The following is a 14,424-nucleotide window of genomic DNA, read 5'->3' as shown; positions in this document are numbered from 1 at the left end:
CAATCATTCATTATCTTATAGTGTTTCTGTAGATAGTCTTTGAACTTCCTCCAGTCTTCCTTCACTGTCTCTTCTCCCTGGTCTCTGATTCTGCCAGTCATTTCTGCCAGCTCCATATAGTCAATGACTTTCATCTGCCATTCTGAAATTATCAGCACAAGATTCAGGTGAACTGGAGGTATGCACCAGATCTTAGTTATTGTAAATCCACTTATGACACACTATTTCTTTAGTATAAAACTACAACTGAACAATATTGCAGTAAGCAGAATATTGTGTCTGTTTCAAGTTCTGAAGCTGAATATATCAGTTTATCTGCAGCTTTTAATGAGAGAATGTGGTTTAAGCAAATATTATTTGAAATGAATTTAGACATGCAGAAAGCTGCCACAGTATTTGAAGATTACCAAGCACGTATAAGTATGGCAGAATCTGAAAAGATTAGCAAAAGGACAACACATATAGACATCAAATTTCATCATGTAAAGGACGGACGTGATCAAGGAGTAGTAAAAAAATTCAGTATACTCCAACTGAAGATATGCTTGCAGATATTATGACTAAAGTACTGAGAAGAGATAAACGTGTGGATTACTTATTGTAACTAGAATTGAAGACTGTTCTGCAGTAAAGCTTTGACGTGCATTCTTGTAATGGAGAGATTTCATTTCTTTCTTTTCTTTTTTCTTTTTTTAAAGCTTTATTTACACATTAAAAGTTACACATAATAAAACACACTGAAGCACATTCATCTATTGCACAATAAAAAAGAAAAAGAAAGGAAGGAAAAATAGAAAGAAAAAGAATAAAAAAGAACATTCAACAAATCATCTTTTCAAGTACATACAGTAATTTAAGGAATACAAACTGTCATCGTCGTTATTATGAACACATATTTCAATATGAGATTCTTTTCACATCACTTTATATTTTTCTCCTTGCGACTCTCACTTTCTTATCTATGTCTAACCTCTGGTTTCATTCCCGTGATTTACTTGATGACTTCCTTCTGCCTCCATGCGGGTCTTAATTTTTCATATCTTAAAATTTCTGCATCCATTTTGACATGGTGGAGAACCGTTCTGTTATCTCTGTGGAATTTAGTCTGTGCTCAACCAATTGTGATCGTTGGAACCATACTTCATCATGTAATTTTTAAAAGCATCCCATTCTTTTCTGATCTTGTCTCCAGATTGATTTCTTATTATTTCTGTTGATTTTGCCAACTCAAGATACTCACATAACTTTAGGTGCCATTCTTCTTTTGTCAGTATTACATTACTTTTCCAGTACTTTGCTATTAGAATCCTGGCAGCTTTAATTGCATGAAGAAATACTCTTTTATTAATTTCTGGGATATTTGTTATAAAGATACCTAATAAAAATAATTCTGTTTTTTTAGGAAATGTGTATTTTAACATTTTCTTCAATTCTTCATAAATTGTGACCCAAAAAGATTTATTATTGGACACGTTCACCACATGTGGAAAAGGTTTCCATTTTCATGATAACACCGCCAACAATACTAATTTTTGTTTTTGCTTTTTTGCCAATTTTGATGGGCTCGAATACCACCTGTAAGCCATCTTCATAATATTTTCTTTCATCAGTTAGCATGCTGTGAATTTCATATCTTTTCCCCAAAGTTTCCCATTTCTCCAATTCTATGGGATAACCAAAATCTTGGGCCCATTTAACCATCAGCTCTTTAACTTCTTCATCTTTTAGATTCTAATCTTATTATAACATACATTTTTGAGAGATTTTTATTATTTAATAGCAATTCACTTTCAAAATCTAATAATTTAGTATCAAATCCATTTATTATTTTTTCTCCTTCCTTAAAAATTTCATTTAGCTGATGCTATGGTAACCAACTTATGCCCATTTGTTTAAGTATGTCGTATTTTTTCAATTTAAGTTGGCTGTTCTCTTCTTCCAAAAATTCTTTGTATCATTGCCAGTCGGTTTCTGTATTTTTCCTTTTAACTGCTATGGCTTCCATTGGTGAAAGCCACCAAGGGGGTTTAGGCTCCAACAAATTTTCTTTCCCAGAATTCATAAAGTGCTTTTCTAGTAATATGATTAAGAAATCCTTTATGTATATTGTAGCCCAAATAGCCGTGCCAACCCACTATATTATCCCATCCTTCAATATCTAATAGATTTGCATTCTTTAATGTTATCCATTCTTTAATTTAGAGATTTCATTTCTACACAAAATCCACATTAGGGATTCCATGGAACAACTCTAACAATACATGCTTAACCATTTCCATGCCACATCGAAAATGATATAAAGATAACTGGGTTTCTCCCTGCGCCCTATTTCTGGAAAGCATATAATAACTGATCCACATTAGCATTAGCAGCATAAAGGCTCGGTTATCTGGTGGAAATTAGGCAGAGATAAAGCAAAACATATTAAAGATTCAGCCTAGCAACCATTGCAGTTATTACGAAATCATTTTGTTTATTCATGATGTACTCAAAATGGAGAGATCTATATGGATAAATAATCTGAAGACAAGTACGCATGCTTCTTCAGTGGTGGGCATAGTCAACATTGAATCATTAAAGCATAAGATGTCATCTTAAGTTTTTGTTGTGAGGTGCTCCTTTGTATTCAGATCAGGCCTCAGTACGATAATGTAGCACTTGGGAAGGAAGATGGAGCCCAGAAGCCCAGCACTGGAGGCCAACATAGAGAAAACCTGAACGGTTACCATGTACTTCCCCTTGGTGCTCAGGTAGGTGGGCACAAAGGACACCCAAACACTGCAGAAGACCAGTATGCTTAAGGTGATCAGCTTGGCTTCATTGAAGGCCCCAGGCAGCTTCCTGGCTAGGAAAGCCACAGTGAAGCAGATGGCAGCCAGGAAGCCCATGTAGCCAAGGGAACCATAAAACATGGCAACAGATCCTTCATTACACTGCAGGATGATCTCTAGGGGGCTGGGAGTGCATGTCAGACTCCGGGAAAGGGGGAGACATGCCCAGCCAGATGGTGCAGATGACAACTTGGACACCAGATCAGGAAATGACAATGGAGTTGGCCAGACCCCAACCATCTCCTCACCCTGCTTCTGGGCTTGGTGGCCAGGAAGGCCAGCACCACAGTGATATATTTTGCTAATACAGAAGAAACAGCAGCTGAGAAGATAAGGCTGAAGACTGTTTGTCTGAGAAGGCAGGTCACTTTCCTTGGCCAGCGTATGAAGAGACAAGAGGATAAAAAGGAAAGCAGGAGGAAGACTAAGAGGATGTAGGAGAGGTCCCAGTCGTTGGCTTTGACTATTGGAGTTTCCTTGTATTTAATGAAGATTCCTAACACCATGTCTGGCATTACAGACAGGAATAGGGCAATGAAAGCTAAGCTGATCCCCAGATGTTCTTCATAAGCCAGGAAGCTGATAATCTTGAGAACACATTGATCTTGGTCCTTATTTGGATGCTGATCTTCTGGGCATTTTGTGCAATGTTCGCCATCTGAAGAGGACCAATTTGGAATGCCTTCACCCATTTTTATGTCCAAATTGCACCGCTTTAGATGCATCTGTAGATCTTGGTCTTGGTGGCTCCATGTTCTGACACAGAAGGTGCTGATGTACGCAACCATATCTGCTATCCCTTTGGTGCATATTTAAAACCTTACTTTCTGAACATGGGTTGTAAGTAGAGACAGCGCTGGGTCAAGACATTTTGATGACTGAGCCGAAGGACAAGTTGATGGCCTCTCACAAGGCACATGCAGAAGCCAATCAGAATGGCAATTGAATCTTATTCCCAATACTGGTGAACGTAGTGTATCTTCCACTGCCCTTGCGGGCAGCCAGCTCTGTCCTGTCTCTGCCCCATGGCATCTGCCACCTTAGGCAGTTGCCTCATTTTTGTGGTGACCTTGAGTGGAGATCTTTCAAACAGTCTGCATATGTATTGAATGTGAAATTGCTTTTCTATATGGAATTGTTTTAATATAGGAAATGGTCCTGTTGTTTAGTCGTTCAGTCGTGTCCGATTCTTCATGACCCCATGGACCAGAGCACGCCAGGCACTCCTGTCTTCCACTGCCACCCACAGTTTGGTCAGACTCATGTTTGTAGATTCGAGAACACTGTCTAACCATCTCGTCCTCTGTCGTCCCCTTCTCCTTGTGCCCTCCATCTTTCCCAGCATCAGGGTCTTTTCCAGGGAGTCTTCTCTTCTCATGAGGTGGCCAAAGTATTGGAGCCTTAGCTTCAGGATCTGTCCTTCCAGTGAGCACTCAGGGCTGATTTCCTTAAGAATGGATGCGTTTGATCTTCTTGCAGTCAGTGGGACTCTCAAGAGTCTCCTCCAGCACCATAATTCAAAAGCGTCAATAGAAATGGTCCTACTATATATTTATTATTGTTTCATAGGAAGAGTTCACAAATGAAAGGAACTGAATAAATGAAAGGAAGTTTCATGTGCTCATGATGTAACTACCCCATGTTGTGTTTATATTCAGATACAGCCCAGATATTGTAAAAGGTCCTGTCATGAGTATACTTTGCTTCACGCATGCAACAAGTTATGTTCTCGTGTTCTCAAGTTAGTAGAATCCCACCCAATGAACCCAAGTTACTCATATCTATTAATATCAATGGGTCTACTCTGAGTAGAAATAAGGTTGGTTACAACCCTAACACTCCATATTGTGCATGTATATTCATATATGCTCTAAAATAATACAGTGGTACCTTGGGTTAAGAACATAATTCGTTCCGGAGGTCCGTTCTTAACCCGAAACTGTTCTTAACCTGAGGTACCACTTTAGCTAATGGGGACTCCCGCTGCCACCGTGCGGTTTCTGGTCTCATCCTTAAGTTCTTAACCGAAGGTACTACTTCCGGGTTAGCTGAGTCTGTAACCTGAAGCGTTTGTAACCCGAAGCGTTTGTAACCCAAGGTACCACTGTATATTGGTCCTCTTGACTATTATGAAGCTGTTTTGTCAGTAAAGGCCAGTCGAAGTTCACCTTTCCCCTCACATTGACCCATGTCAAGATCATAGAGATAATTCTGCAAGTTCTCGTAAACATGTTTTCCTTCAGAGCTGCACCTGCTCCTCAAACCACACAGAGACTCCAGGACTCCACTGCCTAGCCAATGCTACTCCTCCTTATAATTTTTCTTCTTCTACTCAGGGATTTAACCAAAGATGGACTGTGGGGAAAAATCAACTAAACATTTCAAAGCACAAGGTGATGTAACTTCTCCTTGCGCTGGGCCTGAAATGTTTGCTATTCAGTCTATGTGTTGCATTCCCCAGTGCAATAACTTCCATATTGTTTGAGCACCTGAGGTCTGAGCCGCTAAAGTTCATGTCACTTTTTGTCTGGTTTTTTCCATGTACAATGACAATGAACAACTTCCTATTCCCAGGATTTTGGGAAAGGTACCCCTGCCCGTATGGGCCAGTCTTGACAGACTCTAGGGTTGTGCGCCCATCTCACTCAAAGAGGCCAAGGGCCAGCGCTGTCCGAAGACACTTCCGGGTCACGTGGCCAGCGTGATATCGCTGCTCTGGCGAGCCAGAGCCGCACACGGAAACACCGTTTACCTTCCCGCTAATAAGCGGTCCCTATTTATCTACTTGCACCCAGGGGTGCTTTCGAACTGCTAGGTTGGCAGGCGCTGGGACCGAACAGCGGGAGCGCACCCCGCCGCGGGGATTCGAACCGCCGACCTTTCGATCGGCAAGCCCTAGGCACTGAGGCTTTAACCCACAGCGCCACCCGCGTCTTGGTCATAGTAGTCATAGCTTTTTTCATGTTCTTTTTCTTCTGACGTGCCCTTGCAGCTTCAACTAGTTGGCAAACCTAAGAAGGCCTCTCCCACCCTTCTTCACTAGCCCTCCATTCCTTTTTCATCTGCCCCTGAAAAACTGCCCCCTGCCCCAATTGTCCCTTCCCCAGCATTCAAATCCTTGGTAACTGTCACGAAGGCTGCCCAAAACTATCTCGCCTTGGTTAGATGATTATGTTTCTTTTAAATTTAAGATATAAAGGCCACAGAAGAGTGTGTCATGAGTCGCCTTCTTCATTCTGTGAGAAAGAACACAGAACTCTTAAAGCAGCCTTTCTCAACCTGTGGGTCCCCAGATGTTGTTGAACTACAACTCCCATCACCCCTAGCTAGCAAGGCCAGAGCTCAGGGACGATGGGAGTTGTAGTCCAACATCTGGGGACCCACAGGTTGAGAACCGCTGTCTTAAAGTAACCAAAGGTCTTGTGGCATCTTAAAGTCTGAACAATTATATTATAGAGCAAACTTTCATTGACTATAGTATGGCTCTTCAGTTCTACGAAATGTTGAACTGGTTCCCTGTTTGCGGGTGGGGGGTGGTTCTCATTTACTCTTTAAAACTATATTTTAATTCTTGTTTGGTATAGAGGCAGCTCTTCTCCCACATGTTGCAGTCTGCCTTCCCCTGTCCTTTTAGACCTACATAGCTGCCTTGGATAACACAGCTCTAGATGAGCAAAAAGAACAAGCGTGCCCACCTCTACCTTCATTTAATGAACACCTTCAGACTGGGGTTTTATTGAGGGTCTATTCTGCAACATGTTCTTGACACAGCATTAGGGGGAAGGTGCATTCTGCATTAGTTTGTCCTGTGATGCTTACCCAATGCTTCCCCATTGCTTGAGAAGGCTATAGCAGGAGAAAAATATACTATCCACTGAATGCATTGCAAGCACATCTAAATCTCTCTAAGAGTCATGGCTTCCCTCAAATAAACCTGGATACTGTAGTTTATACTCCAGAGAGCTACGAGTCTGGCCAACTCCATTGTCATTTCCTGTTCCAGTGTCCAAGTTGTCATCTGCACCATCTGGCAGGCAATTTCTTCCTCATTCCCAGAGTTTGATATCATCATCATCAAACCTTTTATTGGCATCACATACAAAATCCAAAACAAATCAATACAGAATTACCACTTCCCCAGTGGCACAAAACATTTGCTAAAAGAAAGGAGGCAGTGTATTTCGACTACAAAAAAACTTGCCTGGACTAATCACTCTGCAGTGCAATGAAGGGTCTGTTGCCATGTTTCATTTTGCTCTTGGTTACATGGGCTTCCTGGCAGCCATCTGATTAAACAGTGGTTTTCCTAGCCAGCGCCCTTTCCTAGTCTGTGCCCATCAATGAAGCCAAGCTGATCACCTTCAGCATGCTGGTCTTCTGCATTGTTTGGGTGTCCTTTGTTCCCACCTACCTGAGCACCAAGGGGATGTACATGGTAGCTGTGCAGGTCTTCTCTATGTTGGCCTCCAATGCTAAGCTACTGGGCTGCATCATTATTCATCAAATGATACGCTGAGGCCTGATCTGAGTACATTTGCCTGAGTTCCTGTCATCTTTACCTGTGATTGGAGGTTAGATTAGCACTACCACCACCCCATCCCACTGACCATTTGTACTAGCAATAAATTCAACAGATAATAATAATAATAATAATAATAATAATAATAATTATACCCCACCCTCCCCAGCCAAGGCTGGGCTCAGGGCGGCTAACAAGCAATAATAAAAACAAGTTGAATGAATACAACTTAAAAACAAGAATTAAAATACAACATTAAAATATTGAAACATTAAAATGCAGAGCTAGTGTGGTGTAGTGGTTAAGAGCGGTAGTCTCGTAATCTGGGGAACCGGGTTGCAGCTGCTGGGTGACCTTGGGCCAGTCACACTTCTCTGAAGCCTCTCAGCCTCACTCACCTCACAGAGTGTTTGTTGTGGGGGAGGGAGGGAAAGGAGAATGTTAGCCGCTTTGAGACTCCTTAAAGGGAGTGAAAGGCGGGATATCAAATCCAAACTCTTCTTCTTCTTCTTCATCACAGGAGGAGAAAGGAAAAAGAAAAAAGATCTGTGACGTGAATGTTGTTCCTTAAAACTAGCATTGTAATGCATTTCTTGTTGTTCCACATAAATAAGGAAAGAAATCACTCCTTAATAATAAACTGTGAGAAACTGAATTTTCAATGGTTTCATTTCTTTGGGGTTGGGATGCATGTGAAGAATTTTTCCTCTTCTGGAAAAAAGCCAAATAAAGGTTATGGGAGTGTGAGGTATAAAAGGTCCTCGAGAGATCCAGCAGAACTAGGAAACAGCTCTCACCTTTGTCTCTAGCCCACTGGAGACCATCGACCAGCGCGACCAAGGCAGTTTCTGTCTCATGACGAGGCCTGAATCCCGATTGGCATTCCACCCAAGGAAAAACCAGACCAAGTGTCGAGAGGATCCCGATCCTGCACAGAAGCGCCAGATTTGGGGGCTCGGTTAAAATACAGCCTTGCTTAAGGATAGGTGCTCTCATGGACACCCCCCCTGTGGCGTTTGCCTCCTAGGTAGGTCATAAGGAAAGGGTTAAAATGGGTATGATGTGATTGGCCAGTGAGAATGCAAGGGGAGGAGTAAAAGTTAGAGTGGGAGGTTTTGAAAGTCAGTTGAGGTTTGGGAGTTGAGAGTTGAGTTCAGTTGGGTTGAGGTTTGGGAGTTGAAGAAGGAAGAGGGAGGATTAGGTGTGGGTTGGTAGAGTTGTATTGTGAGAGAGTGAGAGGAATTGTTAGGTGGAGTCAAATAGATAGTTGGAATAATCAGTTTGGAGTTCTTAGGAACTAAGATTAAGAAACTGACAAGAGAAAAAATAACTGAAACCATAAACTTGTTCCTGCATTTAAAAATAAACTTGAATATTTGTTTATGTTAACAACTGACTGGACTCCGTGTGTCCCCGTAAGATACGGGGTGGTGGCAGCGGAAAAAGCAATGGCAGAGGTGTGATTACTAGCTGAACCACTTTCCACACTGCACACGTTTAAATGCTTTTTCATCCTGTGTGAGTTTGTTGATGTTTTCTAAGTCTTCCTCTTTGACTGAAGATCTTCCCACACTCCATACATTTAAATGCTTTCTCCCCTGTGTGAGTTCGTAGATGGTTTGTAAGGTTTCCACTGTGACTGAAGCAGTTTCCGCACTCCGTACATGTAAATGGTTTTTCTCCTGTGTGAATTCGTAGATGTTTTATGTGGGATCCTTTATCTGCGGAAGTCTTCCCGCACTCCACACATTTAAATGGTTTATCCCTTGTGTGAATTTGTAGGTGTTTTTTAAGGTTTCCACCTTGATTGAAGCACCTTCCACACTCATTACATTTAAATGGTTTTTCTCCTGTGTGAATTCGTAGATGTTGTGTATGGGATACACTATCTGAGGAAGTCTTCCCACACTCCATACACTTAAATGGCTTCTCCCCTGTGTGAATTCGTAGATGTTTGGCATAAGATCCACTATCTGCAAAAGTCTTCCCACACTCCATGCATTTAAATGGCTTCTCCCCTGTGTGAATTCGTAGATGTTTGGCATAAGATCCACTATCTGCAAAAGTCTTCCCACACTCCATGCATCCATATGGTTTCTCCCCTGTGTGAGTTCGCTGGTGTGTAGTAAGGCGTTGCTTCCACCTGAAACTCCTTCCACACTCCATACATTCATATGGTTTCTCCCCTGTGTGAGTTCGTTTGTGTTTTGCATGGGTTCCACTATCAGCGAAAGTCTTTCCACACTCCATACATTTAAAGGGTTTCTCCCCTGTGTGAGTTCGCTGGTGTGTAGTAAGGTATTGCTTCGACCTGAAACACTTTCTGCACTCCATACATTCAAATAGCTTCTCCCCTGAGTGAGTTCGCTGGTGTGTATTTAGGTAATACTTCCACCTGAAACATTTTCCGCACTCCATACATTTGAATGGCTTCTCCCCTGTGTGAATTCTTTGATGTGAACTGAAGAATGCACGATCAATGAAGCACTTTCCGCACTCCAAACATTTAAAAGGTTTCTCCCCTGTGTGAATGAGTTGGTGTTTTGCAAAGCTTCCACTGTGACTGAAGCTCTTTCCGCACTCCATACATTTAAATGGTTTTTCTCCTGTGTGAATCCGTTGATGTGTTCTATGGCTTCCAGGATTGGCAAATGTTTTTCCACACTCCATACATTTAAATGGTTTTTCTCCTGTGTGAATCCGTTGATGTGTTCTATGGCTTTTAGAGTTAGCAAGTGTTTTTCCACACTCCATACATTTAAATGGTTTTTCTCCTGTGTGAATCCGTTGATGTGTTCTATGGCTTCTAGAAGTAGCAAATATTTTTCCACACTCCATACATTTAAATGGTTTCTTCAATGAAATTCCAGGTGAATTCTTGGAATTCTGACTATTGTTTCCATCAGCTGCTTGGGGAGGAAAGAAAATCCTGTTAGGCTTCCAAGGAAGAGGAATAAGTAACATAACACACATCTGGCAAAAATAGCACCTCTTATTTCTCTTATGTTCTCCCTTTTCATGTTCCAATTTTTTAAGAATACACCTAGGTAAAGGTAAAGGTACCCCTGCCCGTACGGGCCAGTCTTGACAGACTCTAGGGTTGTGCGCTCATCTCACTCTATAGGCCGGGGGCCAGCGCTGTCCAGAGACACTTCCGGGTCACGTGGCCAGCGTGACATCGCTGCTCTGGCGAGCCAGAGCCGCACACGGAAACGCTGTTTACCTTCCCGCTAGTAAGCGGTCCCCATTTATCTACTTGCACCCAGGGGTGCTTTCGAACTGCTAGGTTGGCAGGCGCTGGGACCAAACAGCGGGAGCGCACCCCGCCACGGGGATTCGAACCGCTGACCTTACGATCGGCAAGCCCGAGGCGCTGAGGCTTTAACCCACAGCGCCACCCGCGTCCCTAAGAATACACCTAACATAATGCCAAAATATAGTAATGCCAGGGTCCCTGGCGAGCCGCGCCGGTGGCACCACCAGGTAGAGACAGGCCTTCACACATCTAGTGAAAATAGCACCACTTATTTCAATATCTCTTACGTTCTCCCTTTTCCTTTTCCATTTTTTTCAGGAATGCAGATACAATAATGTCAAATTATTATAATGCCAGGTGTTACAATTTAGGCAGCAAATAAAAACTTTCCACTTTTCCCAGGCCTTTGCCTAATTAAATCGTCTCTTTAAATTGGGGGAGGGGTTCTGTTTCGGTTGTTACAATGTTTTGGATTTTTCTATTTTCTGTGATGCTTGGATGAAGGGTGGTATATGAACAATTCTATGTACACTTGGAAGAGACCACAAGGGTCATCTTCTCCGATATCTTCTGCAGTGCAGCAATCTCGACTCTGCATCCCACCTCTGCTTAAAAGCCTCCAAGGAAGGAGAGTCCACCACCTTCAGAGGGTGTCTACTGTCAAACAGCTTTTACCATCAGAAAATTCTTTCCAACGTTTAATTGGATTCACATTTCTTATAATCTGAACCCACTGGTTCAGGTCCTACTCTCCCGAGATGAAGACAACAAGCTTGCTCCATCTTCACATGGCAACACTTTAGATATGTGAAGATAGATATCCGAAGATGGCATATCTCTTCTCAGTCTCCTTTTATCCAGACTAAGCATAGCCAGCTTCCTCAGCCATTCCTCATAAGGCTTGGTTTCCTGACCCTTGACCATGTTAAGCTTGTAGTGTACTAAGGCCCTGAGACATCTATTTTCTGTGATGCTTAGATGAAGGGTAGTATATTAGCAATTCTATGTAAACTTGGAAGAGACCCTGCGGGTGCAATCCCCTGCAGTGGAAATAGAACCTAAAATTCAAAAGCCTGCGGAAAGGTTTTCCTCTCACCATCTATTGATCCATCTATGTCCCCATCTCCATTCCCCAAACAGCTGCTCCAGAAAGATACCATGGTAGATGGAATCGGAAGCCGCTGAGAGGTCAAAGGAGAATTAGTAGGGACTCATTTCTGCTGTCTCTGTCCCAACAGACGTCATCCTACAGGGCAACCAAAGCAGTTTCTGTGCCAAATCCAATTAAATTGGATCTGGAAAATCAGCTTCCTCCACGACCACATGGATTTGGTCTGCAACCACGCGGTCAAGAACCTTGCCCAAGAAGGGGAGATCAGCAACTAGCCAGCAGTCCTGCAGTGGAAATAGCACCTAACATTCAAACGCCTGGGAGAAGGTTTTCCTCTTCACCATCCATCTATCGATCCTTCTGTGTCCCTATCTCCACTCCATAGGAACTCACCAGATGTCTCTGAGGGTCCTGGGAGAAAATGCCCAGAAGTTTTGGGGAGGGATGCAGGAGACAGTCTGACAAGGTCATCTGTCCATCTTCCTCCTTCCATCCTTGCTAGGTTTGCAGGTTCAGGCGCTTTGGTCCTTCCTGAGGAGCTCAGAAGATGCAGGTTCCTGGGAGGGAGGAAGAAGCAAAGGGAACCTCAGAGGCCCTGCAGGGATTCTCCTGCCCAAAACATTCTGCGGCCTCTGGGGAAGGGGGAGAAGGAGAAGGAGAAAAAGAGGAAGAGTTTGGACTTGATATCCAAGGAGTCTCAAAGTGGCTAACCATCTCCTTTCCCCTCCTCCCCCACAACAAACTCTCTGTGAGGTGAGTGAGGCTGAGAGACGTCAGAGAAGTGTGACTAGCCCAAGGTCACCCAGCAGCTGCAGGTGGAGGAGCGGGGACGCGAACCCGGTTCACCAGATTACGAGACTTAACCACTACACCACACAGACTCTCCAAATGGGGAACCCCCGCCCCAACAAGAGCCCCGTTTTTAAAATTTCTTTGGTGATACCGATTCAATCTGTGCTCTCCCTGTCAGGGCTTGCTTGTGAGTAAATCTGCACAGGGCTGCTCTACATATTCCTCCTCTTCGGACACCCAAAACATGCACCAGGTGAGAGACTTTGGAGAAGACTGCTCCACTCCCTTCCTCCAGCCAGGGCTCTCTTGACTTTTTTGCTTGCTTGGGGGGGCTGCTTTCCCTTCCAGCCTCCACCCATCCATTTCTCCTTCTCCACCCACAGTCCCCTGGAAATCAGCACACCTCTCCCAGACTCGGATAGTGATGATGAAGATTTCTGGATTGCAGATCCAGCCTCTTTTAAACTATCACACAGAGCCCAAAGTTTAAACAGGTTGTGATGTTCTGGGCGGGGGGGGGGGGGGAGAAGCCAAGGCAGCCCCAGACCCCTGCAGAGATTTCCCTCCCTAAGTGGCACCCCAGCAACTCCTCCTACAGGAAAAAAGGGTGACTTCTTCCTGAACCCCAGCAGAGTCATGCCTGGAAGAGGATCTTCTTCACTCCACCATTAAAAAACACTCCTTTCCTTTCCGGACTACCTTTTCTCTCTGCCATCTTGGAATTCTGGCTTTGCAGTCTCCCTCCCTCCTTCTCCCCCCACCCGTTTACGGGAAGGGGATGCAACTCTGAAGAACATCACCAGGATCAGGACAAATGGCCCACCTAGTCCAGCCTCCTGTTCTCAGGGTGGCCAACCAGGGTGGCCAACCAGATTTAGGTGGGAAACTTCTTTGCATGCCTAAAATTCCCAGCATCAATCCCCAGCCAGGTAGGGCTGAGAGGAACTCCCTGCCTGCGAAACCCCCCAAAAACATTGTTGGCAGTCAGAGTCAGCAACACTGACCAATGGTGGACCAATACTGGTGGACCAACAGTCTAATTTGTGTCATGAAGATTCCTACCTTGGGAGTCCCAGAGGGAGAAGCAGTTTCTAAGTAGGAACGAGGAGAAAGGGAATTGAGACCCCCCCCTTCCCCCCATTTATGGATGTGACTTCAAGGAGACTCCTGGGCAGGAGGGAGAAGCCAAGGCACCAGTGGCGTAGCGTGGGTTCTCAGCACCCGGGGCAAGGCAAGTAATTTGCACCCCCTAACCCGTGGATTTGCGCCCCCTAACCCTAACCCCCAGATGTTGCGCCCGGTGCGGCCGGGCCCCCCTGCACCCCCCACGCTACGCCACTGCAAGGCACCCCCTCCGGAGATTTCTTCCTCCAAGAGGGAGCCCCTTCTCTCAAGCCCCGCCCCACATATCTGATCACGTGACACAAGCCCCCTCAAGTGTTTTATTGTGGTGGCCAAAGCCCTCGCGGCCCCATGGAGCTGGAAGGGACCCCCTAGGGTCATCTATACCACCCCCGCGCAATGCAGGGGTCGCAAGGAAAGTGTCTGCCACAGATGGAGGCCCGCCCTCTTTCCCCACTTGGAATCCAAGGGCACCCACTTCCGAGCCCCCCAAACAACCCACTCTCCCCCCCCCCAGGGTCATGGGTGGGTGGGGTGTGCTGGGACCTCAGAGGCCTTGGGAAGCATGGCTTCCCTTCCCCCCCCCCCAACCCAGGGGATCCTCCCATTCATCTCTCAGCCCCCCAACTGCCTCCTCTCCACCCCGCGTCACCCCACAGCCTCCCCTTCGCCCAAAGGACTCACCGCCCCAGAGGCCTCCAAGACAAGCGGAAAGAGGAGGCGAGGCGGAAGGACGGAGAGAGGGGGCCTTTCCCAGGCCGCTCTAGGCAACCGGGCTCTCTCGCTCTCCTTA

At 44.8% G+C, this 14,424-nt stretch overlaps 2 protein-coding genes across 2 annotated transcripts in view; both read right to left on the bottom strand.

Moving 5' to 3' along the window:
- Window positions 1-3,910: 3,910 nt before the first annotated feature.
- Window positions 3,911-14,424, bottom strand: part of LOC310670305 (uncharacterized protein) — a 53,406-nt gene continuing 42,892 nt past the window's right edge. The window contains exon 7 of the mRNA XM_083425450.1: window positions 3,911-3,925. The gene's annotated coding sequence lies outside the window, so the exon portion shown is untranslated. The remainder of the gene's footprint in view (window positions 3,926-14,424) is intronic.
- On the bottom strand, window positions 8,678-14,401 carry LOC310670536 (uncharacterized protein). Its single transcript, XM_083426030.1, has 3 exons — window positions 14,316-14,401; window positions 12,111-12,274; window positions 8,678-10,259 (listed from the first exon to the last, which is right to left on the bottom strand). Exons 2-3 carry the CDS (start codon window positions 12,208-12,210, stop codon window positions 8,860-8,862), a joined length of 1,500 nt encoding a protein of 499 aa, XP_083282156.1. The 5' UTR covers window positions 12,211-12,274; window positions 14,316-14,401; the 3' UTR covers window positions 8,678-8,859.

The sequence above is a fragment of the Podarcis tiliguerta genome (genome assembly GCF_965153285.1).
Source record: "Podarcis tiliguerta genome assembly, chromosome: 2".
In the NCBI taxonomy this organism is placed as follows: Eukaryota; Metazoa; Chordata; class Lepidosauria; order Squamata; family Lacertidae; genus Podarcis; species Podarcis tiliguerta.
The sequence above is the reverse complement of the archived record's forward strand: the minus strand, read 5'-3'. Positions and strand labels throughout refer to the sequence as shown.